The following is an 18,281-nucleotide window of genomic DNA, read 5'->3' as shown; positions in this document are numbered from 1 at the left end:
TTCTCATGATACTAACTAGAAGCCCAAGAGATGGTGACAGGCATGAGGCCTCACCAGTAAAAAAACAGAGTAGCCAGAACCAGAACCCAGATCTTCAGCCTCGTCTTGTGCAAATTTCACTGTAATCAGGACACATGCCCTCAGCTCAGAAAGCCCGTGGTGGAGGGTCTACTCCCGAAAGGCTGCGCCATGCCTCCGTGGGCTCAGTGGTAAGAACTTCTGCCTCTGTTGACACTCTGAAGTGGGAGAGAGTAGCTACGTCTCTGGAACGAAGACCCGGTAAACCGGGCAGGAGTACAAACAGTGGGCCAGGCGTGCCGGCTGCAGTGCGGTGAGCGCAGTCCGGAAGGGGCTCGATAAGGGGCTTGAGACATGATGTGAACGTGAGGTAAAACTTCTGAGCAGAGATACCGTTTGAAAAGGACAGTGAAGGCACGGCTTCTAAAGACAGTGGTGGCAGGGGGTTGCTCCTGGCAGAAGCAGCCACACATGCCACTTCAAATCCCCAAATTTCGCCCCCCCTTCAAGGCTCTCCGTGCAGTGTCCCCAGACTAGCCCATGGCCGACCTCTCACCCGGACTCTCCACCATACTCTCATATCATGACTATAAGGATTCCTGTTCATATTATTTTGAAAGCCACGCTGGTTCTCCCAGTTAGATTTTAAGCTCCTTAAAGGCAAGGAGGTTCCACTTCCATTCCCTCCAAATGACAGAGTCCAGGACCAACAGTGGGAAGAGTTCTGAATTCCCCAAGTGACTCCACACCTTCCACTAGGCTTTAGTCACTGGGATTCAACAAAAGGAGGTTTGCTCTAAGGATTCGTCTCTCCCCTTCTACCAGGCCCAGGCCTTCCCCGTGAGTCCCAGTCTGGCTAACAAGATCAGAGTGTCCTGGTGAGTAAGCATTTTCATTCACGGCTGGTGGGAGGCTAAGTGAACAGTTTCCATGGAGGGTAATAACAAAATTGAAGATGAGCTATCTCTTGACCCAGCAATACCATGGCCAAGAATGCACCCCCTGGCTATACCAGCCTATTTGCAGCACAAGAAAATATGAAAACAATGCTTTTGTCAGCTGGGCACTGATTGATCCTCACAAAGGATCTCTGAGACATATTAAGTGTAAAAGCAAGGTACAGGACAGTATGCAGTGTCCCCGTGTATATGCCCAAAATATTCCTAAAAAGGAAATGGTGATAGCAGTGGCCTTGGGGGAGAAAAAAAATGGGTGGCTGGGGGACAGGGGTGGGAGACTGGCTTGTCGCTTTAACTTTTGAACCATTGCATGTATAATTTTTGAAGAATTATGCAACAAATAGCTTTTTAAAACTCTTCAACATTATGGAAAAGAAACTGCCCTTTATGTTTTTGTCTTATAATGTTTTGTACTTTTCACTGTACATTTTCCTCAGATTTATTCTTACATATTTCCTATTGATATTGTTACAAATGGTATTGCTGTTAATTTTAAAAATAAGAAACTGCCCCTTAAGCCCCAGAAACATCAAGTTTAGATAAGTAATGAGTGACCGGACTGTTCCTCTGAACAGAACCATCTCCTCCATCTGCTAATCCTCCCAAGGTCTGGCCCGGCATTGGAACCAATGGTTGCCTGCTGTTGAATGGGTGAAATGTGCTGCCCCACCTAAAACTGAAGCATTCCAAAAGCAAGAGGAACTGCAGAGATAAAGGTTGGGGAAGGGACGGGGCTGGAGGGGGGGGCAGAGAGACAGGGAGAGAAGCAACATGGCTATGAATTGCTTTTGCCTCATGTAGTCACTCACCTTCCATTATCTGAGCACCCATGTGCCAGGTGGTGTACAGGCTGAGATGTGTGCCCCACCCATCATCTACCAGGAGACAGAAGTGACTGTACACAAAGAACACAGGGTAGAAAATCTACACAAGTTTTAAAATAAGAAATTTCTGAAGCAGTTTATTACCAGTAGCTGAAAACCACTTCTCCTACTCAGCTTGATCACAAATGCAAAGGGGACAATCTCAGAGTAATATGCCACTTACTTATTTTTTATTTTTTCAGAGGAAGAGATAAACAACGTCAATGATGAGAATCATCAATCAGCTGCCTCCTGTATGCCCCCCACCAGGGATTGAGCCCACAACCCGGGCATGTGCCCCTACCAGGTTCATGGGTCAACACTCAACCACTGAACCACACCAGCCGGGCTCGACACCAGGGAGGCAAGTGGAGAGCATCATCTGAATTGGCTGGCTCCTTCTTGGCAATCCAAGAGATGTCATCTGGATTCAGTCTTGAGCTGGATGTAATTATTCACTCCTTCAACAAAGCCTACTATGTGTAGGCCTGTGCTAATTGTCTCCAGCAGAGCCAATCCATGAGATTAAAGTTATAGTTTTGGCCTTTGGCTATTTTCAATGATAGGTCCTCACTCTTACCGCAAAGCATAAGTCAGCTTGGCCTCTCAAGTTGAAGGTCAATAGTTCTATAGCAGCAAGTACAATGATTATCTGCACACAGAAACAACTGACCAAGGGGCCATATTATATGTTTAAGTAAAGGTCTGATGGATCCAGAGAATAAGAAACATCCAGCCCACATGTTTTGTTTTTTTAAAGATTTTTTAATTAATTTTTTGAGAGAGGGAGAGGGAGAGAAACATCGATGTGAGAGCGACACATGGATCGGCTGCCTTCTGCACACCCCCTAGGATCCCGGGGATGGAGCCCTGGCCAGAAATCACACTGCCCAGCTTTCTGTGCGCAGAATGATGCCCAACCGCGCTGTACCAGCCAGGGCGCCAGCCACATGTTAACACCAAAACCCAAGCAAACCTGCTCAGAATGAGTCCCATTCAAACAGTGCTTATAAAGGTTTCCTGGTGTTATTTACAATGTTAAAGTAAATTTACATTATAAGCAGCTAAGGAATTCTTTATTGAAGAGCATCCTAACTGCTAAAGTTCACATAACTGCTTCTTTTAAACCACGATACTGAGCTTTATGACAACCTAGCAACAGGAACTAAAAGACGGCAAACATAATGCCTTTGAGATCCAGAAACATTTACACAGCTTAAGTGTTGAAAATACAGTAGTTCAACATTCATCCAGTGAACACAGTTTGGATGTCAGTATATGTGGTATACAAGTTCTTCAGGGAGGTGAGGGGCCTTTCGACTGCTCTTCCGGTGCCTCCAAATGCTGGTCCTGTTGAACTTCCTTCAGAGGCTGGATATTTTCCAACAAAGTTTGGAGTTTGACACCCATGGGTTCAGATTTCTTGGAAACGTGACTACCATCCTGTTGCTTAGAAGACCAGACAGAAGTATGTCACAAAGATGTTATTTTCACTCAAGTATTTGGCTGAAGCTATACGATTTAGGCAGATTCTATCACTGACTCAAAATGTAACATAAATATTTCAGGGCGAGGGCGGGCTAGAAGAGGTCAATGGGGTGGGGGGGAGACATATATAATACTTTCAACAATAAAGAATTTTAAAAAATATTTCAGGTCAAATTCTGTTATAAACAAACATGATAAAAATCTCTACAAAGGCACAATTTCAAAAGACCTAATGACAACTCACTTGTTCCAAGTCTCAGTCATAACTACAAAATTCCAGTAGATTCTATCTAACAGTATTGGACCTGGAGTTCAGGAACATGAGCCGAGGTTGGAGAGAGAAAACCAAGCCTTCCCCTTTAATCTCTGACAAGTAGACACCTAATCCTAACAACAATTTTGATAATAAAGTACTCACAGCCCTTGCTTCTCCTACTCGTCTTAAAATGACACCTTCTGCCAATAAAGCCTTCCCCGCTTCCACAAATAATTTCTCTTCATCTGTTTCTCCAAGTTTCTGTAGCTCCAAGTACTTCTCCACAAACCTGGAATTCCAAACAGTCACGTCTTAGGTCTGTATACTGAGAGTGTCAAGACATGCTGTTACACAGTGTAAAGCATTTCCTTAACAGACCTCCTTATGGTAACATTGTTCTCTAGTGCAATTCAACAAAACTCCTCAAGCTGTTAACTAAATTCTTAAAAATAAAATAACTCACCCAGGGTTTATAAAATGGCTTACCGTTGACAGGTAGACTTGAAGTTTGGATTGAACAGATCAAAAGCTTTTTGACCAGATCCATAGGCTGAATAAAATTTCCTGGGAAATACAAACAGCACCATATAAGTCTCCAATTATAGATCATGGCCAAGAACAAACCAAGAAATAACTGCTAGGCCCTGAGGAGTTAATTATAACATCACCTACATAGCCTAAGCCTAACAATACGTGGTTTTTGTCTTTAAGTAACGCATGCACATGGTAAATACGTCAAATGTTACAAAAGGCATCCAGGGAAAAGGAACACTCCTCCTCACCTCTGCACTCCAACTCCCCAGTTCCCTTCCCAGGTGGTAACACTACCCAGTTGCTTGTGTATCCATCCAGGAATATTCAACTAATATACAAGCATATAGGCATCTATTGTTCCATTTCCAGCCACATTGTTTAACCTCAAGGATAGCAAGCACTATTCCATATCTTGCCTTTTTCTTACTTAATATTTCTTAGAGGCCATTTTAAATCAATGCATGTAGATTATTTCCAGTCCTTTGCTACTCTAGACAGTACTGCAATTTATTTCTTAGTGCATTGTGCAAATAAGTTTGCTGAATAAATTCATAAAAATGGTATTAGGTCAAAGTATGCGCAATTGCCAAAATGATTTCCAAAGCATTTGTGCCAATTTACACTCACACCAGTAATATATGACAATGCCTATTTCCCTGAACAAATTATATTTTCCAACTTTATGGTCTTTGTCAATTTGATAGGTAAAAATTATAACTCATGGTAGTCTTGTCTTTTCTTGTGAAACAAGCTGAGTATCCTGTCATGTTTAAAAGCAAACTCAATTTCCTTTTCTGCAACCTGTCCATGTCTTTGCTGATTTCCATTCGGTGGTCTTTTTCTTATTGACTTATATGCAAACTTTACAGCAGTAAAAATAATATATTAGTAAAAATAATATATTGTCATACATGCTGCAAATTTTTCCCCAGTATATAGGCTGAGTTTTTATTTTGCTTATGGTACATTCTTTATGCAGAAAATTTTAATATTTTCATTTATGGCTTCTGGGTTTTATGTCATTCTTAGAAAGGTCTTAATCACTCAGACTATTTGTAAAGTTCTCCCATGTTTTCTTCTAGTACTTTTATGATTTCACTTTTTTACATCTAGGTTTTGATACCTCCAAAATTTATTTTGTTGTTATAAGTTCTTAAAAATATAAAACACCATCACCCCCTGCCAAAAGCCACAAAGATAGATGTTCAAAAACTATTTAAATACAAGGTGTTACTATTTTGGCATTGATAGTAGTAAGAGAGAGCTATAAAATATTCCACATTGTCCTATCACATAAATTATTTTAATGTATAAATGAACCTGGAAAGCATGCTGACCATGTGCATCCAATGCACCGGAGCAGAAAAAGTGTTGGAAAAAGTACTTAATACCCCAAAGATCTTGTGTCCTATTCTGAAAATTTCCAAGTAGAGCAAGAACTTACTTGTTTTCCTACCTCAAAGGAGTGTTGTGTGGGGAGGAAAAACACCCTCAAATGAAAGGTGCCTGGACTTCAATAGAGAATCCTATCTATCTAATAAAAGAGTAATATGCAAATTGACCATCACTCCAACATACAAGATGGCTACCCCCATGTGGTCAAAGATGGCCACCCCCATGTGGACACAAGATGGCCACCACAAGATGGCCACCACAAGATGGCCGGCAGGGGAGGGCAGTTGTGGGCGATCAGGCCAGCAGGAGAGGGCAGTTAGGGGTGACTGGGCCTGCAGGGGTGGGCAGTGGGGAGGGACCGGGCCTGCAGGTCAGATGGGAGGGACCAGGCCTGCAGGGGAGGGCAGTTGGGGGGGACCGGGCCTGCAGGGGAGGGCAGTTGGGGGGACCGGGCCTGCAGGGAAGGGCAGTCGGGGGTGACTGGGCCTGCAGGGGAGGGCAGTTGGGGGGGACCGGGCCAGCAGGGGAGGGCAGTCGGGGGTGACCAGGCTGGCAGAGGAGGGCAGTCAGGGGTGACCGGGCCGGCAGAGGAGGGCAGTTAGAGGTGACCGGGCCTGCAGGGGAGGGCAGTTGGGGGTGACCAGGCCTACAGAGGAGGGCAGTTGGGGGTGACCAGGCCTTCAGGGGAGGGCAGTTGGTGGGGACCTGGCCAGCAGGGGAGGGCAGTTGAGGGACCGGGCCTGCAGGGGAGGGCAGTTGGGGGTGACCAGGCCAGCAGAGGAGAGTAGTTGGGGGTGACCGGGCCTGCAGGGGAGGGCAGTCGGGGGTGACTGGGCCTGCAGGGGAGGGCAGTTGGGGGGGACCGGGCCAGCAGGGGAGGGCAGTCGGGGGTGACCAGGCTGGCAGAGGAGGGCAGTCAGGGGTGACCGGGCCGGCAGAGGAGGGCAGTTAGAGGTGACCGGGCCTGCAGGGGAGGGCAGTTGGGGGTGACCAGGCCTACAGAGGAGGGCAGTTGGGGGTGACCAGGCCTTCAGGGGAGGGCAGTTGGTGGGGACCTGGCCAGCAGGGGAGGGCAGTTGAGGGACCGGGCCTGCAGGGGAGGGCAGTTGGGGGTGACCAGGCCAGCAGAGGAGAGTAGTTGGGGGTGACCGGGCCTGCAGGGGAGGGCAGTCGGGGGTGACCGGGCCGGCAAAGGAGGGCAGTCGGGGGTGACCGGGCTGGCAGGGGAGGGCAGTCGGGGGTGACCGGGCCAGCAGAGGAGGGCAGTCAGGGGTGACCGGGCCTACAGGGGAGGGCAGTTGGGGGTGACCGGGCCTGCAGGGGAGGGCAGTTGGGTGTGACCAGGCCAGCAGAGGAGAACAGTTGGGATGACCAGGCCAGCAGGGGAGCACCTTAGGGGCAACCGGGCTGGCAAGGGAGCAGTTAGGCATCAATCAGGCTGGCAGGGGAGTGGTTAGGGGGTGATCAGGCTGGCAGGCAGAAGCGGTTAGGGGCAATCAGGCAGGCAGGCAGGTGAGCGTTTGGGAGCCAGCAGTCCTGGATCATGAGAGGGATGTCCGACTGCCCATTTAGGCCCAATCTTGGTTGGGCAGTCGGACATCCCTCGAGGGGGCCCAGATTGGAGAGGGTGCAGGCTGGGCTGAGGGACACACCCCCGCCCCTCTAGTATAACTAACTATAAATTCTGTTTTCTTACATCCAGGAATAGGGGTAAGGATAAGGAATATATATTAACTTCAGTTAGGCACAACCTCTGATCTTAACATTTAACAGAAAAGAAACCATACCAGGAGAGGATCCAAGATGGCGGCGTAGGTAAACACCTAAACTGCTGCCTCGCACAACAATTTCAAAACTACAACTAAAAGACAAAACGTCTATCACCCAGAACCACGGGAAAGCTGGCTGAGTGGAAGTTCTACAACTAGAAGGAAAGAGCAAACAGCATTGAGAAGTACACAAGCGCTGAAAAGCTGAGGTACAGAGGCACGCGAATCGGGCTGGCGGTGGGCGTCTGGGAGTGCTGCTTTTTTCAACCCGAAGGGAGACAAGCTCCCAATTACTCCAAACTCCAGTTTCTGGGGAGACGCGGGGGACCCAAACTCCTACGGGGAGAAGCTGGACTGTCTGCCATGGGGTCGGAAAGTGAGGGAGGCTTGCTTGCAGGGCTGCGTGCAGGAATAATTGTTTACTGTGCTGGGGCACAGGACGCTGGGACGCGGTCGAAGACGCAGAGCAGGCTAACTGGCAGCCATCACTGTTTGCCACACCTTAGCCTAGTGACGCCCTGAGACCCCGCCCCGCACAATCTACAAACCCACCCAAGCTCCAAGCAGCGGCTTTAGCCTATGAATGACCTGCCCTACCACAGCTTAACCTAGCAAACTTGCAGCCCAGGACAGACAGCTCCAAAACCTCCAAACCCCAAGCAAAGAGGAGAAAACTGTAGTTCTCACTGTAGCGCCTGCTGGGTGGCCTCAGACAGTAGCTGACCTGCACCCCATTGGAGATCCAGAAGCCAGTGTACCTAGTGGTCAGTGTGAGACACCAGATTTCAACTCCTCACATCCATAAGTGACACATTCAAGAGGCAGACTCAGTGAGCACCAAAGCCCCACTGAAACAAGTCCTGCACCATAAGCGTGTCTCCAGCGCAGCAGTTCTTCCATTATAGACACAGCGGGTCCTCACAGCCAACTGGCCTGGAGGTCAATTCCTCCCAGTGTACCAACAGCAATCAAGGCTTAACTACACCAAGACTTTGCACTCAGCCCACAAAGGGGTGTACCAAAGGCATCCACCTCAGGTGATTCGGGAGGCTGAGCTACTGGCCCCTATAGGTCACCTACCACACAAAGCCACTCCATCAACACAGGGAAGCAACAAAATGCGGAGACAAAGAAACATGTCACGAATGAAAGAAATGGAGGAAAGCAAACTACTGGATGACATAAGAGTTCAGAACCACATTTATAAGGTTACTCAAGAATCTTCTAAAAATCGCTGAGGAACTTAGTGAGACCTTTAAGGATCTTAGTGAGAATGCCAAAAAAATGGAAAAGGACCAGTCAGAAATTAAGCATACACTGTCTGAAATAAAGAATATACAGAAACTCAACTGTAGATCAACGTACCCCAAGAATCAAACCAAAGATTTGAAATATGAGGAAACAAAAAACACCCAACCAGAAAAACAAAAAGAAAAAAGAATCCAAAAATATGAAGATAGTGTAAGGAGCCTCTGGGACAAATTTAAGCGTACCAACATCCAAATTTTTGGGGTGCCAGAAGAAGAGAGAGAGCAAAATATTGAAAACCTATTAGAAGAAATAATGACAGAAAACTTTCCCAACCTGGTGAAAGAAATAGACTTCCAAGTTCAGGAAGCTCACAGAACCCCATACAAGAGGAATCCAAAGAGGACCACACCAAGACACATCATAATTAAAATGCCAAGGGCAAAAGACAAAGAGAGAATCTTGAAAGCAGCAAGAGAAAAACGGTTAGTTACCTACAAGGGAGCACCCATACGACTGTCAGCTGATTTCTCGGCAGAAACTATGCAGGCCAGAAGGGAGTGGCAAGAAATATTCAAAGTGATGAACAGCAAGAACCTACAACCAAGATTACTCTACCCAGAAAAGCTATAATTCAGAGTTGAAGGTCAGATAAAGAGCTTCACAGACAAGAAAAAGCTAAAGGAGTTCATCACCACCAAACCAGGATTACATGAAATGCTGAAGGGTATTCTTTAAGAAGAGGAAGAAGAAGAAAAAGGTAAAGATAAAAATTATGAATAACAAAACAACATCAAATACATACCTACCAACAAGTGAATCTAAAAATCAAGTGAATAAAAAATCTGAAGAACAGAATGGACTGGTGAATATAATAGAATCAGGGGCATAAAAGGGAGTGGACTGACAATTCTCAGGGGGAAGGGGGTATGAGGAGTGCGGGAAGAGACTGGACAAAAATAGTACACCTATGGATGAGGACATAGTGCGGGGGGGGGGGGGGGAGGGGGTAAGGGCATGGGGTGGGGTGGGGAATCAGGTGGAGGGGAGCTATGGGGGGAAAAAAAAGGAACACCTGTAATAATCTGAACAATAAAGATTTAAAAAAAAGAAAAGAAACCATACCAATTCCCAGTATAAAACTAGCTGACAAGTATTTGAGGGAAAGGGCTCTGTCAGTGAACTCCCAGTTTGTTGCCCTCTGTAAGTCTCAGAGGCCACATGACTAAAATGGAGAGAAGAGCCGAAACCGGTTTGGCTCAATGGATAGAGCGTCGGCCTGTGGACTGAAGGGTCCCGGGTTCGATTCCGATCAAGGGCATGTACCTTGGCTGCGGGCATATCCCCAGTGGAGGGTGTGCAGGAGGCAGCTGATCAACGTTTCTCTCTCATCGATGTTTCTAGCTTTCTATCCCTCTCCCTTCCTCTCTGCAAAAATATCAATAAAATATATTAAAAAAAAAAATGGAGAGAAGAATACCTACCTTGCAGGGTTAGAGTAAGGCCTAAATAAGATGTCTGTTAAGTGCTTAGCATGTGCCTGATACAAAACAAATGTGCAGAGACAAGTAATTGCAATGATCAGTCAATTGCTGGACTCCCTATTCTACTTCTCAGAACTCCTGTCTCTCTCACATGGGGGAGGGAATTGATTCCCTTGTTTTGCTAAATGTACAAGACCTTCTCCATAGGGCAAGCCCTGACTCAATGTCTATTTAAGTTGCCAGACCGCTAGCTAAACCGCTCCTTCTGCAGTTCCCCACGCACCCTATGGTACTCACGCTCTAATCAGATCCTCGTGGTAGAAGATGTCCTGGATGGCAGCTTTGGCTTTGCCGTATCGCAAGAGGGGCCTTCGGAAGACGGGCTCCCTCAGCGGGGGGAAGGCGGCATATACGTCGAACCAGAGGGGCTTCTTCTTCAATACCCCAGCTCGCATGAGGTCCCGAGTCCTTAAGGAAGGAAAATAACGAAGGTCAGTCCATTACAACAGCCTGAATCAGTCTAGTCACAGTCTGAGACATCACCAGATCACGGAGCCGTAAGGAGGGCAGAGCAGGGGTGTTCCCCACCTACAGGTAAGATATTTCCATATTGCAAACCGGCCTAACCAAGCTCAGAGGGTTAAGCCCTTCTATATTCGTAAGCGCAGCCCACTTCCTTGCCCCATTCCTATCACGTCCAATGCAAAGACGGTTCAGCCAGACCCAGCCACCTCTTCCTAGAGACCTCCGCTGGGGGAAGGGAGAGGTGCAATCTTGAACGTGAAAGATAAGTTCAAGGAGTGACATCCTCAAGCACAACCGTTCAGAAGCAGGAGAAAGCAGGAAGCACTGATAGGCCTCCCCCAGCTCAGACACCGCACTCTGGAGAATGCTTCGCCCGTCCTGCTCACACCCACCCAAGCTGAGCCCCCGCCCAGGGGAGGCACCCTCAGCCCATCCCGGCTCCGAGCACGCACCGCGAGAAAATGCTGCCCACTGTTTCCAGCCGGCTGCCCGCCATGGCCGGAGCCTCTGACCCAGCGCGGTTAGTGGCTACCGGAACCGGAAGCGCCAGCCGCAGGCAAAGGAGTCGAAGTTGCTGGCCGAGCGGTGGATCTAGGGCTTACACCAGCGGCCCCGCCGGGAGGGCGGAGCCAGGCAGAAGCAAAGGATTGGCCGAACAGGCGCGCTTCTCGGCTCCTTGCCAGGTTCAGACAGGAGCACTTGACAGCCGAGCCAAAAGGGAGGGAGCGAGCCAAAGCCGGGCAGAAGCTGTAAATGACCGATCTAGGGGAGGGATTAATTCTAGTGGCTGCTTTACCCTGTCTGGCCTCAATGAGGCAACTCCTCTTAAGTGGGGCCCGCACAGTGGGCAGGTGACGAGGAGGAAGGTGGGAGACGCAGCCCACGTCCTAGGGGAGCCACCAGGAGGCCTCCAGCACTAGGCCCCACCTGTACCTATTTTGGTTGGAGTCACAGACTACGCAAAACGAAACCGAGGCCCGTGGAGGGGAGCCACTTGCCCAGGGTCACATGGAGCCCAAGCCTCCGTCTCCTGCTGTTTAGCGCTACCCAAAACCCTTGGGCCCTGCGGCGCCACCTGCATCCGTTCTAATAAGGATGCTGCCAGCAACTAATGTTTCCTCCCCGGAGGAGGCGTTGCTGCCTAGCTCCTCCTTGGAGCTTGAAAAGTAAGAGTGTGCGGAACAAATTCCAAGAAGGAAACGGAATAATCTGGGGAAAGTAACCTGTCAGGGTTATCTTTTGGCCCCATAACCATACTTCGGGTACAGCACCCCCATAGAAATTAAAGCACAGTTTCATGGGGATATTTGTGCAGGGATCGTTTGTGGCATTGTTTGTGGTGGCAAAAAACAAATAATAATAATAAGTGTGGCTAATGGGAAATGGCTGGAAAATCATGCTTCATATATTGTATGGAATCCTATACAGCTGTTAAACGACTTAGTTTCATCTATATATTTACCTAGATGAATGCCCATGACTTATAGTTAAACGAAAAAGGAAGTTTCAGAGAAACACCTTTAGGGGGACCCTAACCTGTTAAAAGACAAAAGAAAACACTTTGCAGTGTATGTGTTTGTGTTTGTATGAGGATAGAAACTTGTGGAAGGTCACACAAGGCTGTGAATATGGGTTATCTCCAGTAAAATTGCAGGAGGGGAGGGAGAATTTTTTTCTTTATGTACCCCCTCAGAGTTTGACCTGTAAAGAGTTTGTATTTATATTTGAACTTTTGAATCACATACACATAAAATGTCTCCCAGGAGCCTGTCATCTTTGTCAGCAAGAAAGAGCATCAAGTTATCCCAGTCTTCCTGCTCTGTGGGAGGCTGGAGAGGAGGAGGAAAGGAATGTGTGATGAGTAGTTAGTGCTTGTGTTATCTTACAGAATCCACACACCCACCCACTAGGTGGCTATTATTATCTTATTTATAGATTAGAAAGTGAAGCCTTAGGGAGTTAAGTAACTTGTCTGATAGGTAACTGACACAGCAGGGCTTCCAGCCCAGCCTCCTCAGCTATGCCTCAAGCTGGAGACTGGTTAGCAGAGGAGGTCAGGCAAAACTGACCCCAACCGCAAGGGACAGGGTGATTTGAGGCCCAGGACTACGCTGAGAGGTGTGTGTTACTGCTGCCCCAGGGCCCTTTGGAACAGAGAAGAGAGAACACAGCTCTGGCCACTGGGCTAAGTGTGGAGGCTCCCGTCTCCCAGTCCTAGGAAGGTCTAGAAGACTGTGCTGGAGGGAGAGCAAACACACTCCCAGCTAAATATAGTCTTCCCAGGCCTCATAACAAGTTTCTAATTCTGTCCAAATCAGAGCTAGTTGTCAGCCCAGACCACAGACACACTTCCCTTCTCCCACTCAGGCCTGCCCCCAAGAGGCCACAGCAGTGACCGCCCCAAAGGAATTAGAAGGGTTTATTCCAAGTTCAGGGAGCAAACCCAAAGACCCAAACCCTCAATAGGGAAGGAATTACAAAGCAAGAATTTTCTCTAAAGATTCTGTCTCCAAACACAGTTACACCCTGAGGTGCTGGGGGCCAGGACTTACTTCAACATAAGAATTTTTGAGGGGCGCCATTCAGCCCGTAACATGGGTAAGCCCATAACATTGTTAAGTTCATTCACCCACCTAGATCCACATGTACTCTGTACCCTTCTCCCTGTCCTGTGTCCCAGGAGGCTGACTTGTATGGACTGCCCCCCCTCCCCCAGCCCCTTGCCCTCTGTTTCTAGTTGAGTTCCAGTTGGTACTACCAGTGGGAGGCATTGGCAGGGGACTGGAAGGAAGCAGGAGAGTGAAGCCAAAATCTGCTCCCCTGAATCCCTCCCCGCACAGTCCAGGATCACAAAGTCCCAGCTCCCACCACACAGCCTCTTCACACAGCTCTCTCTCACCAGGTTCCAGTCACTGTTCCTACCTTGTCCCTTCAGACTTAGATACAGCAAACTGTGCCCCTCCGCTACTAGCCTTGGAGTCTAGGCCATCCCTTGTGGCTTCCCTACACTGTGACCCCATCTTTGTAAATAATGCCCCCGGGGAGTTTGTCTGACAAAAATAGGAAGAACATCCCCAATAGCAGAACAGCTTTGGTAAGTGGAAATCCCAGCATATTGATGAAATCATTAATATTGCTACTCACCTTTGGCAGAAAGCCAGGATCAGGGGAAATCAGCTGTTGCTTTCAAAGAAGAGGAAGGCAATCGTATACTAGTATATCCCACACACAATACAAGGGGAGGGAAGGAGGAAGGTATTCGGAAGGTATCTCGCCTCTAGGCTGCAGACACTCAGCCAGACTGGGTGACTGTGTCCCCAGGACCTGCTCCCTCCCTCCCTCAGCTTATCTCTCTCACAATTTGGTGTTGTAACTCTGTTTACTTGTCTGAGTCTATCTAACTGGGCCTCTCTAAGGGCAGGAATCAGGGCTCTTATCTCTGCCTCTCACACCCAGTCTGGTGCTTGGCTCAGAGCTGGCTCTTCGAAAGTGTTTTCTAGCCAACAGCATGGACAAATAAAGCCAAATTAGAATAAATGAAGATGCAGCCAGCTCAGTCCTCCCTTGCTGCCTACTCACATCCAGCCCTCTTTCCTGGAGGTCTTACCAAAAGCTGTGGTTGAATAGAAATAACCCTTCACCTGGGCATTTCCAGTTCTGGCTGTCCTCTGTGCCTCACTGATGGACAGATCTCTTTTACAAACCTCTGGGCCTCAGCTTGGTCATCTGTAAAATGGGCGTAATCATAGCGCCCACCATATAGCCTTGGTGTGAGGAGTCAGTGGGTTAATGCCTGCAGAGTGCTTAGAGCAGTGCTGCTGGTAGTAACTGCTCAATAAATAGGAGTGATAATAATTATTTCTGGCCGAAACCGGTTTGGCTCAGTGGATAGAGCGTCGGCCTGTGGACTGAAGGGTCCCGGGTTCGATTCCGGTCAAGGGCATGTACCTTGGTTGCGGGCACATCTCCAGTGGGAGGTGTGCAGGAGGCAGCTGATCCATGTTTCTCTCTCATCGATGTTTCTAACTCTCTAGCCCTCTCCCTTCCTCTCTGTAAAAAATCAATAAAATATATTTTTAAAAAAATAATTATTTCTGACCATTCCATGACCCTTAAGAGCAATAAATCACAGTTATTGACTCACACCTACAATTAAATCACACCTAGCAATTTGCAAGACATTTTCACATGGCTGCCCATTCATTTCTTCAGCAAACAACAGCTCTGCCCCCAAGGAGAATGAGTTCAGGCAGAGGAGAGAGAAGCACTTTAGAGACCTACACCTGCCCTGGGAGGTCTGTATGCTTGTGACTTCTTTTGTAGCCAAGGAAACAGGAGCCAGAGTATCCCAGCTGGAGCAACGCTCAGGCCTTTTATTATTGAAATCACTCTGCTGGAGTTTTCCCAGCGGGTGGAGACCCTTGAAGGCAGGCAGTTCTGGGCTGGTGTGGTGTGGGCGCTTCTTTTCTTGTGAAAGGCGAAGCAAGGGAACCTCCTGGGGTTCTTGGGAAATGCAGATTCTGACTCAGTGGGTCTGGAGTAAGGACTGAAACTCTGCATTTCTCTCTCTCTCTCTCTCTCTCTCTCTCTCTCTCTCTCTATATATATATATATATATATATATATATATATATATATTATTGATTTTTTTTTACAGAGAGGAAAGGAGAGGGATAGAGAGTTAGAAACATCGATGAGAGAGAAACATCGATCAGCTGCCTCTTGCACACCCCCCACTGGGGATGTGCCCGCAACCAAGGTACGTGCCCTTGACTGGAATCGAACCTGGGACCCTTCAGTCCGCAGGCCGATGCCCTATCCACTGAGCCAAACCGGTCAGGGCTGCATTTCTCCTTTTTTAAAAAAATATGTTTTTATTGATTTCAGAGAGAGGAAGGGAGAAGGAAAGAGAGAGATAGAAATCTTGATGAGAAACTTCTACCAGCCGCTTCCTACACACCCCCTTCAGGGGATCAAGCCCGAACCCAGACCTGCGACCTCCTGGTGCCTGGGACCATGCTCAACCAACTGAGCCATATGGGCCAGGCTGAAACCCTGCATTTCTAAGGTTAATGCCAATGGTGACCGTATCCACAGACCACACTTTAAAAAGCAAGGTTATAGCGAGGCAGACTCGTGCTGAGTTTGTACTGAGCTTCACAGCTCTTTACCTCAGAGTCTCTGGAATAATCCTTTTGAACTGATAAGGAATTGTGGCCATCCACTCTCCAGAAATGACAAGCAGGGGAAATGCTGGTTATGTGGGGCCTGAAGCTTGTATAAGCTTAGTGGCCCTTTTAAGGAAAAAAAAAAGGACAAAAATATCTTTGTTTTGCACATCTTACAAAATATAAGACATGTGGACAGAGTCAATTCCCTTTATTTGGCTCAGGCCAAAGAGGTATTCACGTCTTCCTTCTGAAAAAATGATGTTTGGCCTCTCGGTGGCCAGCGACTGACACTTGTGAGAGATAACCACCAGGTGGCAGTAGATTTACACAGTCTCCTCTACCCCCTCTCCTGCCTCACTCATTAGAAATTTCCAAATTTTCCTCCAGCTGGCCCAGCCAGCTAATCCAACAAATTAATCTATGCTGTGATAATAGGCAAAAGGAGTTCATGTGTTTCTCTTTCAGTAGCATATTTTCCATTTAATGGAAATGATAAGAAATTGTTTTCTAAACCAGATAAAGAATGATTAATAGGTGAGTTCCAGCCACACTGTAGGGTCATGTATCACTATGGAGATATTTTTAAACAGGGGGACCTTTCTGTGCTCCAAAAATTGCATCTATGCAGGTGTTCTAGATCTTACCACCTGTTCCCCCACCCCAATATATAGTTTACTGTTTAGGCACCAGTTCTAGAGTTCAGCTGCCAGGGTTCAATACAGGTACTACCACTTACTAAGGATGATGTTGAGTAAAGACCTTAACATTTCTGTGACTCAGTTTCCTGATCTGTGAAATGGGAGTAATACCCTTGATTTTTATGTAATCAATGGGGATTAGGCAAAATAACATTTAAAGTACCAGAAAAGTGACTAGCATACAGTAAGCACTTGTAATCAGTTCTCATCTTCATCATCCCACACTTTGCCTGCCTTATACCCACCAAGTTCTTCTCCTGTCTTCCCTCCAATCTCAACGCCCTACCAGGTGCCTCAAAGAACAGAGGGAGGATTGAGACCCCAACCTGGTAATAACCTCCAGGCCAGTTTTTCTGGGCACAGTGTTCTCCAGATTTCATGACCTCCCCTCAAGTTGGGGCTGAGCCCTAGGGACAGCAAAGCATACAAAAGGGGAGGAGCACTGGCTGGACCAGACTCCAGATAGTCTGGCTCAGCATTTTTGCAGGAGATAAATCAGTGAGTATCACCTTGTGCTTACCAAGAGCCCGGGATTTGCAGGTGAGCATGGTGTGTGAGGGCAGATGGCTGGGTGGTCATCTGGCCCCACCCAGCTCCTTCCTGGGATCCATACACACTGCTCGACATGGACCAGAGGCTTCCTCTCCTGAACTCCTTTTGGATTCCCTAAGCTTTCTTTGCCTTCTCTCCCTACACCCTCCTCTGTGGTTCCAATCACTCTCATTCTCATCTACACTAATAGGCAAATGGTGAGTGGTTCTCAAACGTTGCCGCATATTCGAATCACCTGAGGAGCTCTTCCAGTCTGATTCCCAGGCTAAATCCCAACCCAATTAAACCAGAGTCTCTGGGAATGGGACCCAAGCGTCAGTGAACCAGTGTTCTAGAATAGTGTTTCTCAAGTCTTAATGCACATGCAAGTCACCTGATGAGTTTCCGTTGAAATGCACATTCTGGTTCAGTAGGGTTGAGGTAGACTCTGAAATTCTGTTTCTAACAAGCTCCCGATGATACTGATACTGCCGGGTCACAGACCAAGCTTTGAGTAGCGAGGCTGTAGAACTATGGCTCTCACACGTGAGCATGTAGCAGAGCCCTCGGGAGGGCGTGTGAGAATCCACCCCAGGTTCAGATTCAGGAGCTCTGGAGTGGGGCCAGATTACATGCATTTCTAACAGCCCCCAGTGATGTCAGGGCTGCTGGCCCACAGGACACACTTGGAGCAGCAGAGGTGTAGGGAATGGAACTCAGGCTTAGGAGTCTGCTTCCCCCCTCGCTAGCTCTGGGATGTTGGATAAGTTATTTAACCTTTCTGAACTGTCATTACGTCATCTGTAAAGCGGCCATTTACAGGGCTAGGTTAATTGGGCTAACATGAGACACCTAACAGACTGCTTAGTGCGCTGGTCCTCCAATTTGATGGCTGACTTGAATTACTGGAGGAGTTTTCAAAAGAAACCCCTGGTTGTTGATTTCATTGGTCTGGGGTACTGAGCATCCGGACTTTTTTTTTTTTTTTTTAATTACTCAGGCAATTCTATTGCGAAGCCAATACTATGTGCTGGCCTGGCACCATAGCTCCCAAACTTTGTGTTCATCGCACCACAGGTTGCTGGGCTGCATGCCCAGAGTTGCTGGTTGGGGAGGACTGGAGTGGGGCTGAGAACTGTCCCTTCTAATACGGTCCTAGTTCTGCGTCTTTGTTGCGGGGATTACACGGGTCCCGGGCTGTCAGTAACGAATGTACAGAGCTGGGGCCAGAGGGTAATCTCGGTTTGTCCAGGTCCAAACAGCATGTTTGGCGAGTCACCAGCTGTCCCAGGTACACCAATCTACAAGCCCGCCTCCGTCTAAGAGGGCGTGGGGAGAACAT

At 47.8% G+C, this 18,281-nt stretch overlaps 1 protein-coding gene across 1 annotated transcript; it reads right to left on the bottom strand.

The window, feature by feature from the left end:
- Positions 1-1,910: 1,910 nt before the first annotated feature.
- Positions 1,911-11,118, bottom strand: MRPS23 (mitochondrial ribosomal protein S23). Its single transcript, XM_080682357.1, has 5 exons — positions 10,992-11,118; positions 10,312-10,482; positions 4,071-4,148; positions 3,747-3,873; positions 1,911-3,289 (listed from the first exon to the last, which is right to left on the bottom strand). Exons 1-5 carry the CDS (start codon positions 11,033-11,035, stop codon positions 3,137-3,139), a joined length of 573 nt encoding a protein of 190 aa, XP_080538483.1. The 5' UTR covers positions 11,036-11,118; the 3' UTR covers positions 1,911-3,136.
- Positions 11,119-18,281: the final 7,163 nt, after the last annotated feature.

The sequence above is a fragment of the Plecotus auritus genome (assembly GCF_963455305.1).
Source record: "Plecotus auritus genome assembly, chromosome: 7".
NCBI classification, from domain to species: domain Eukaryota; kingdom Metazoa; phylum Chordata; class Mammalia; order Chiroptera; family Vespertilionidae; genus Plecotus; species Plecotus auritus.
This window is presented reverse-complemented; position numbering and strand designations above follow the sequence as displayed.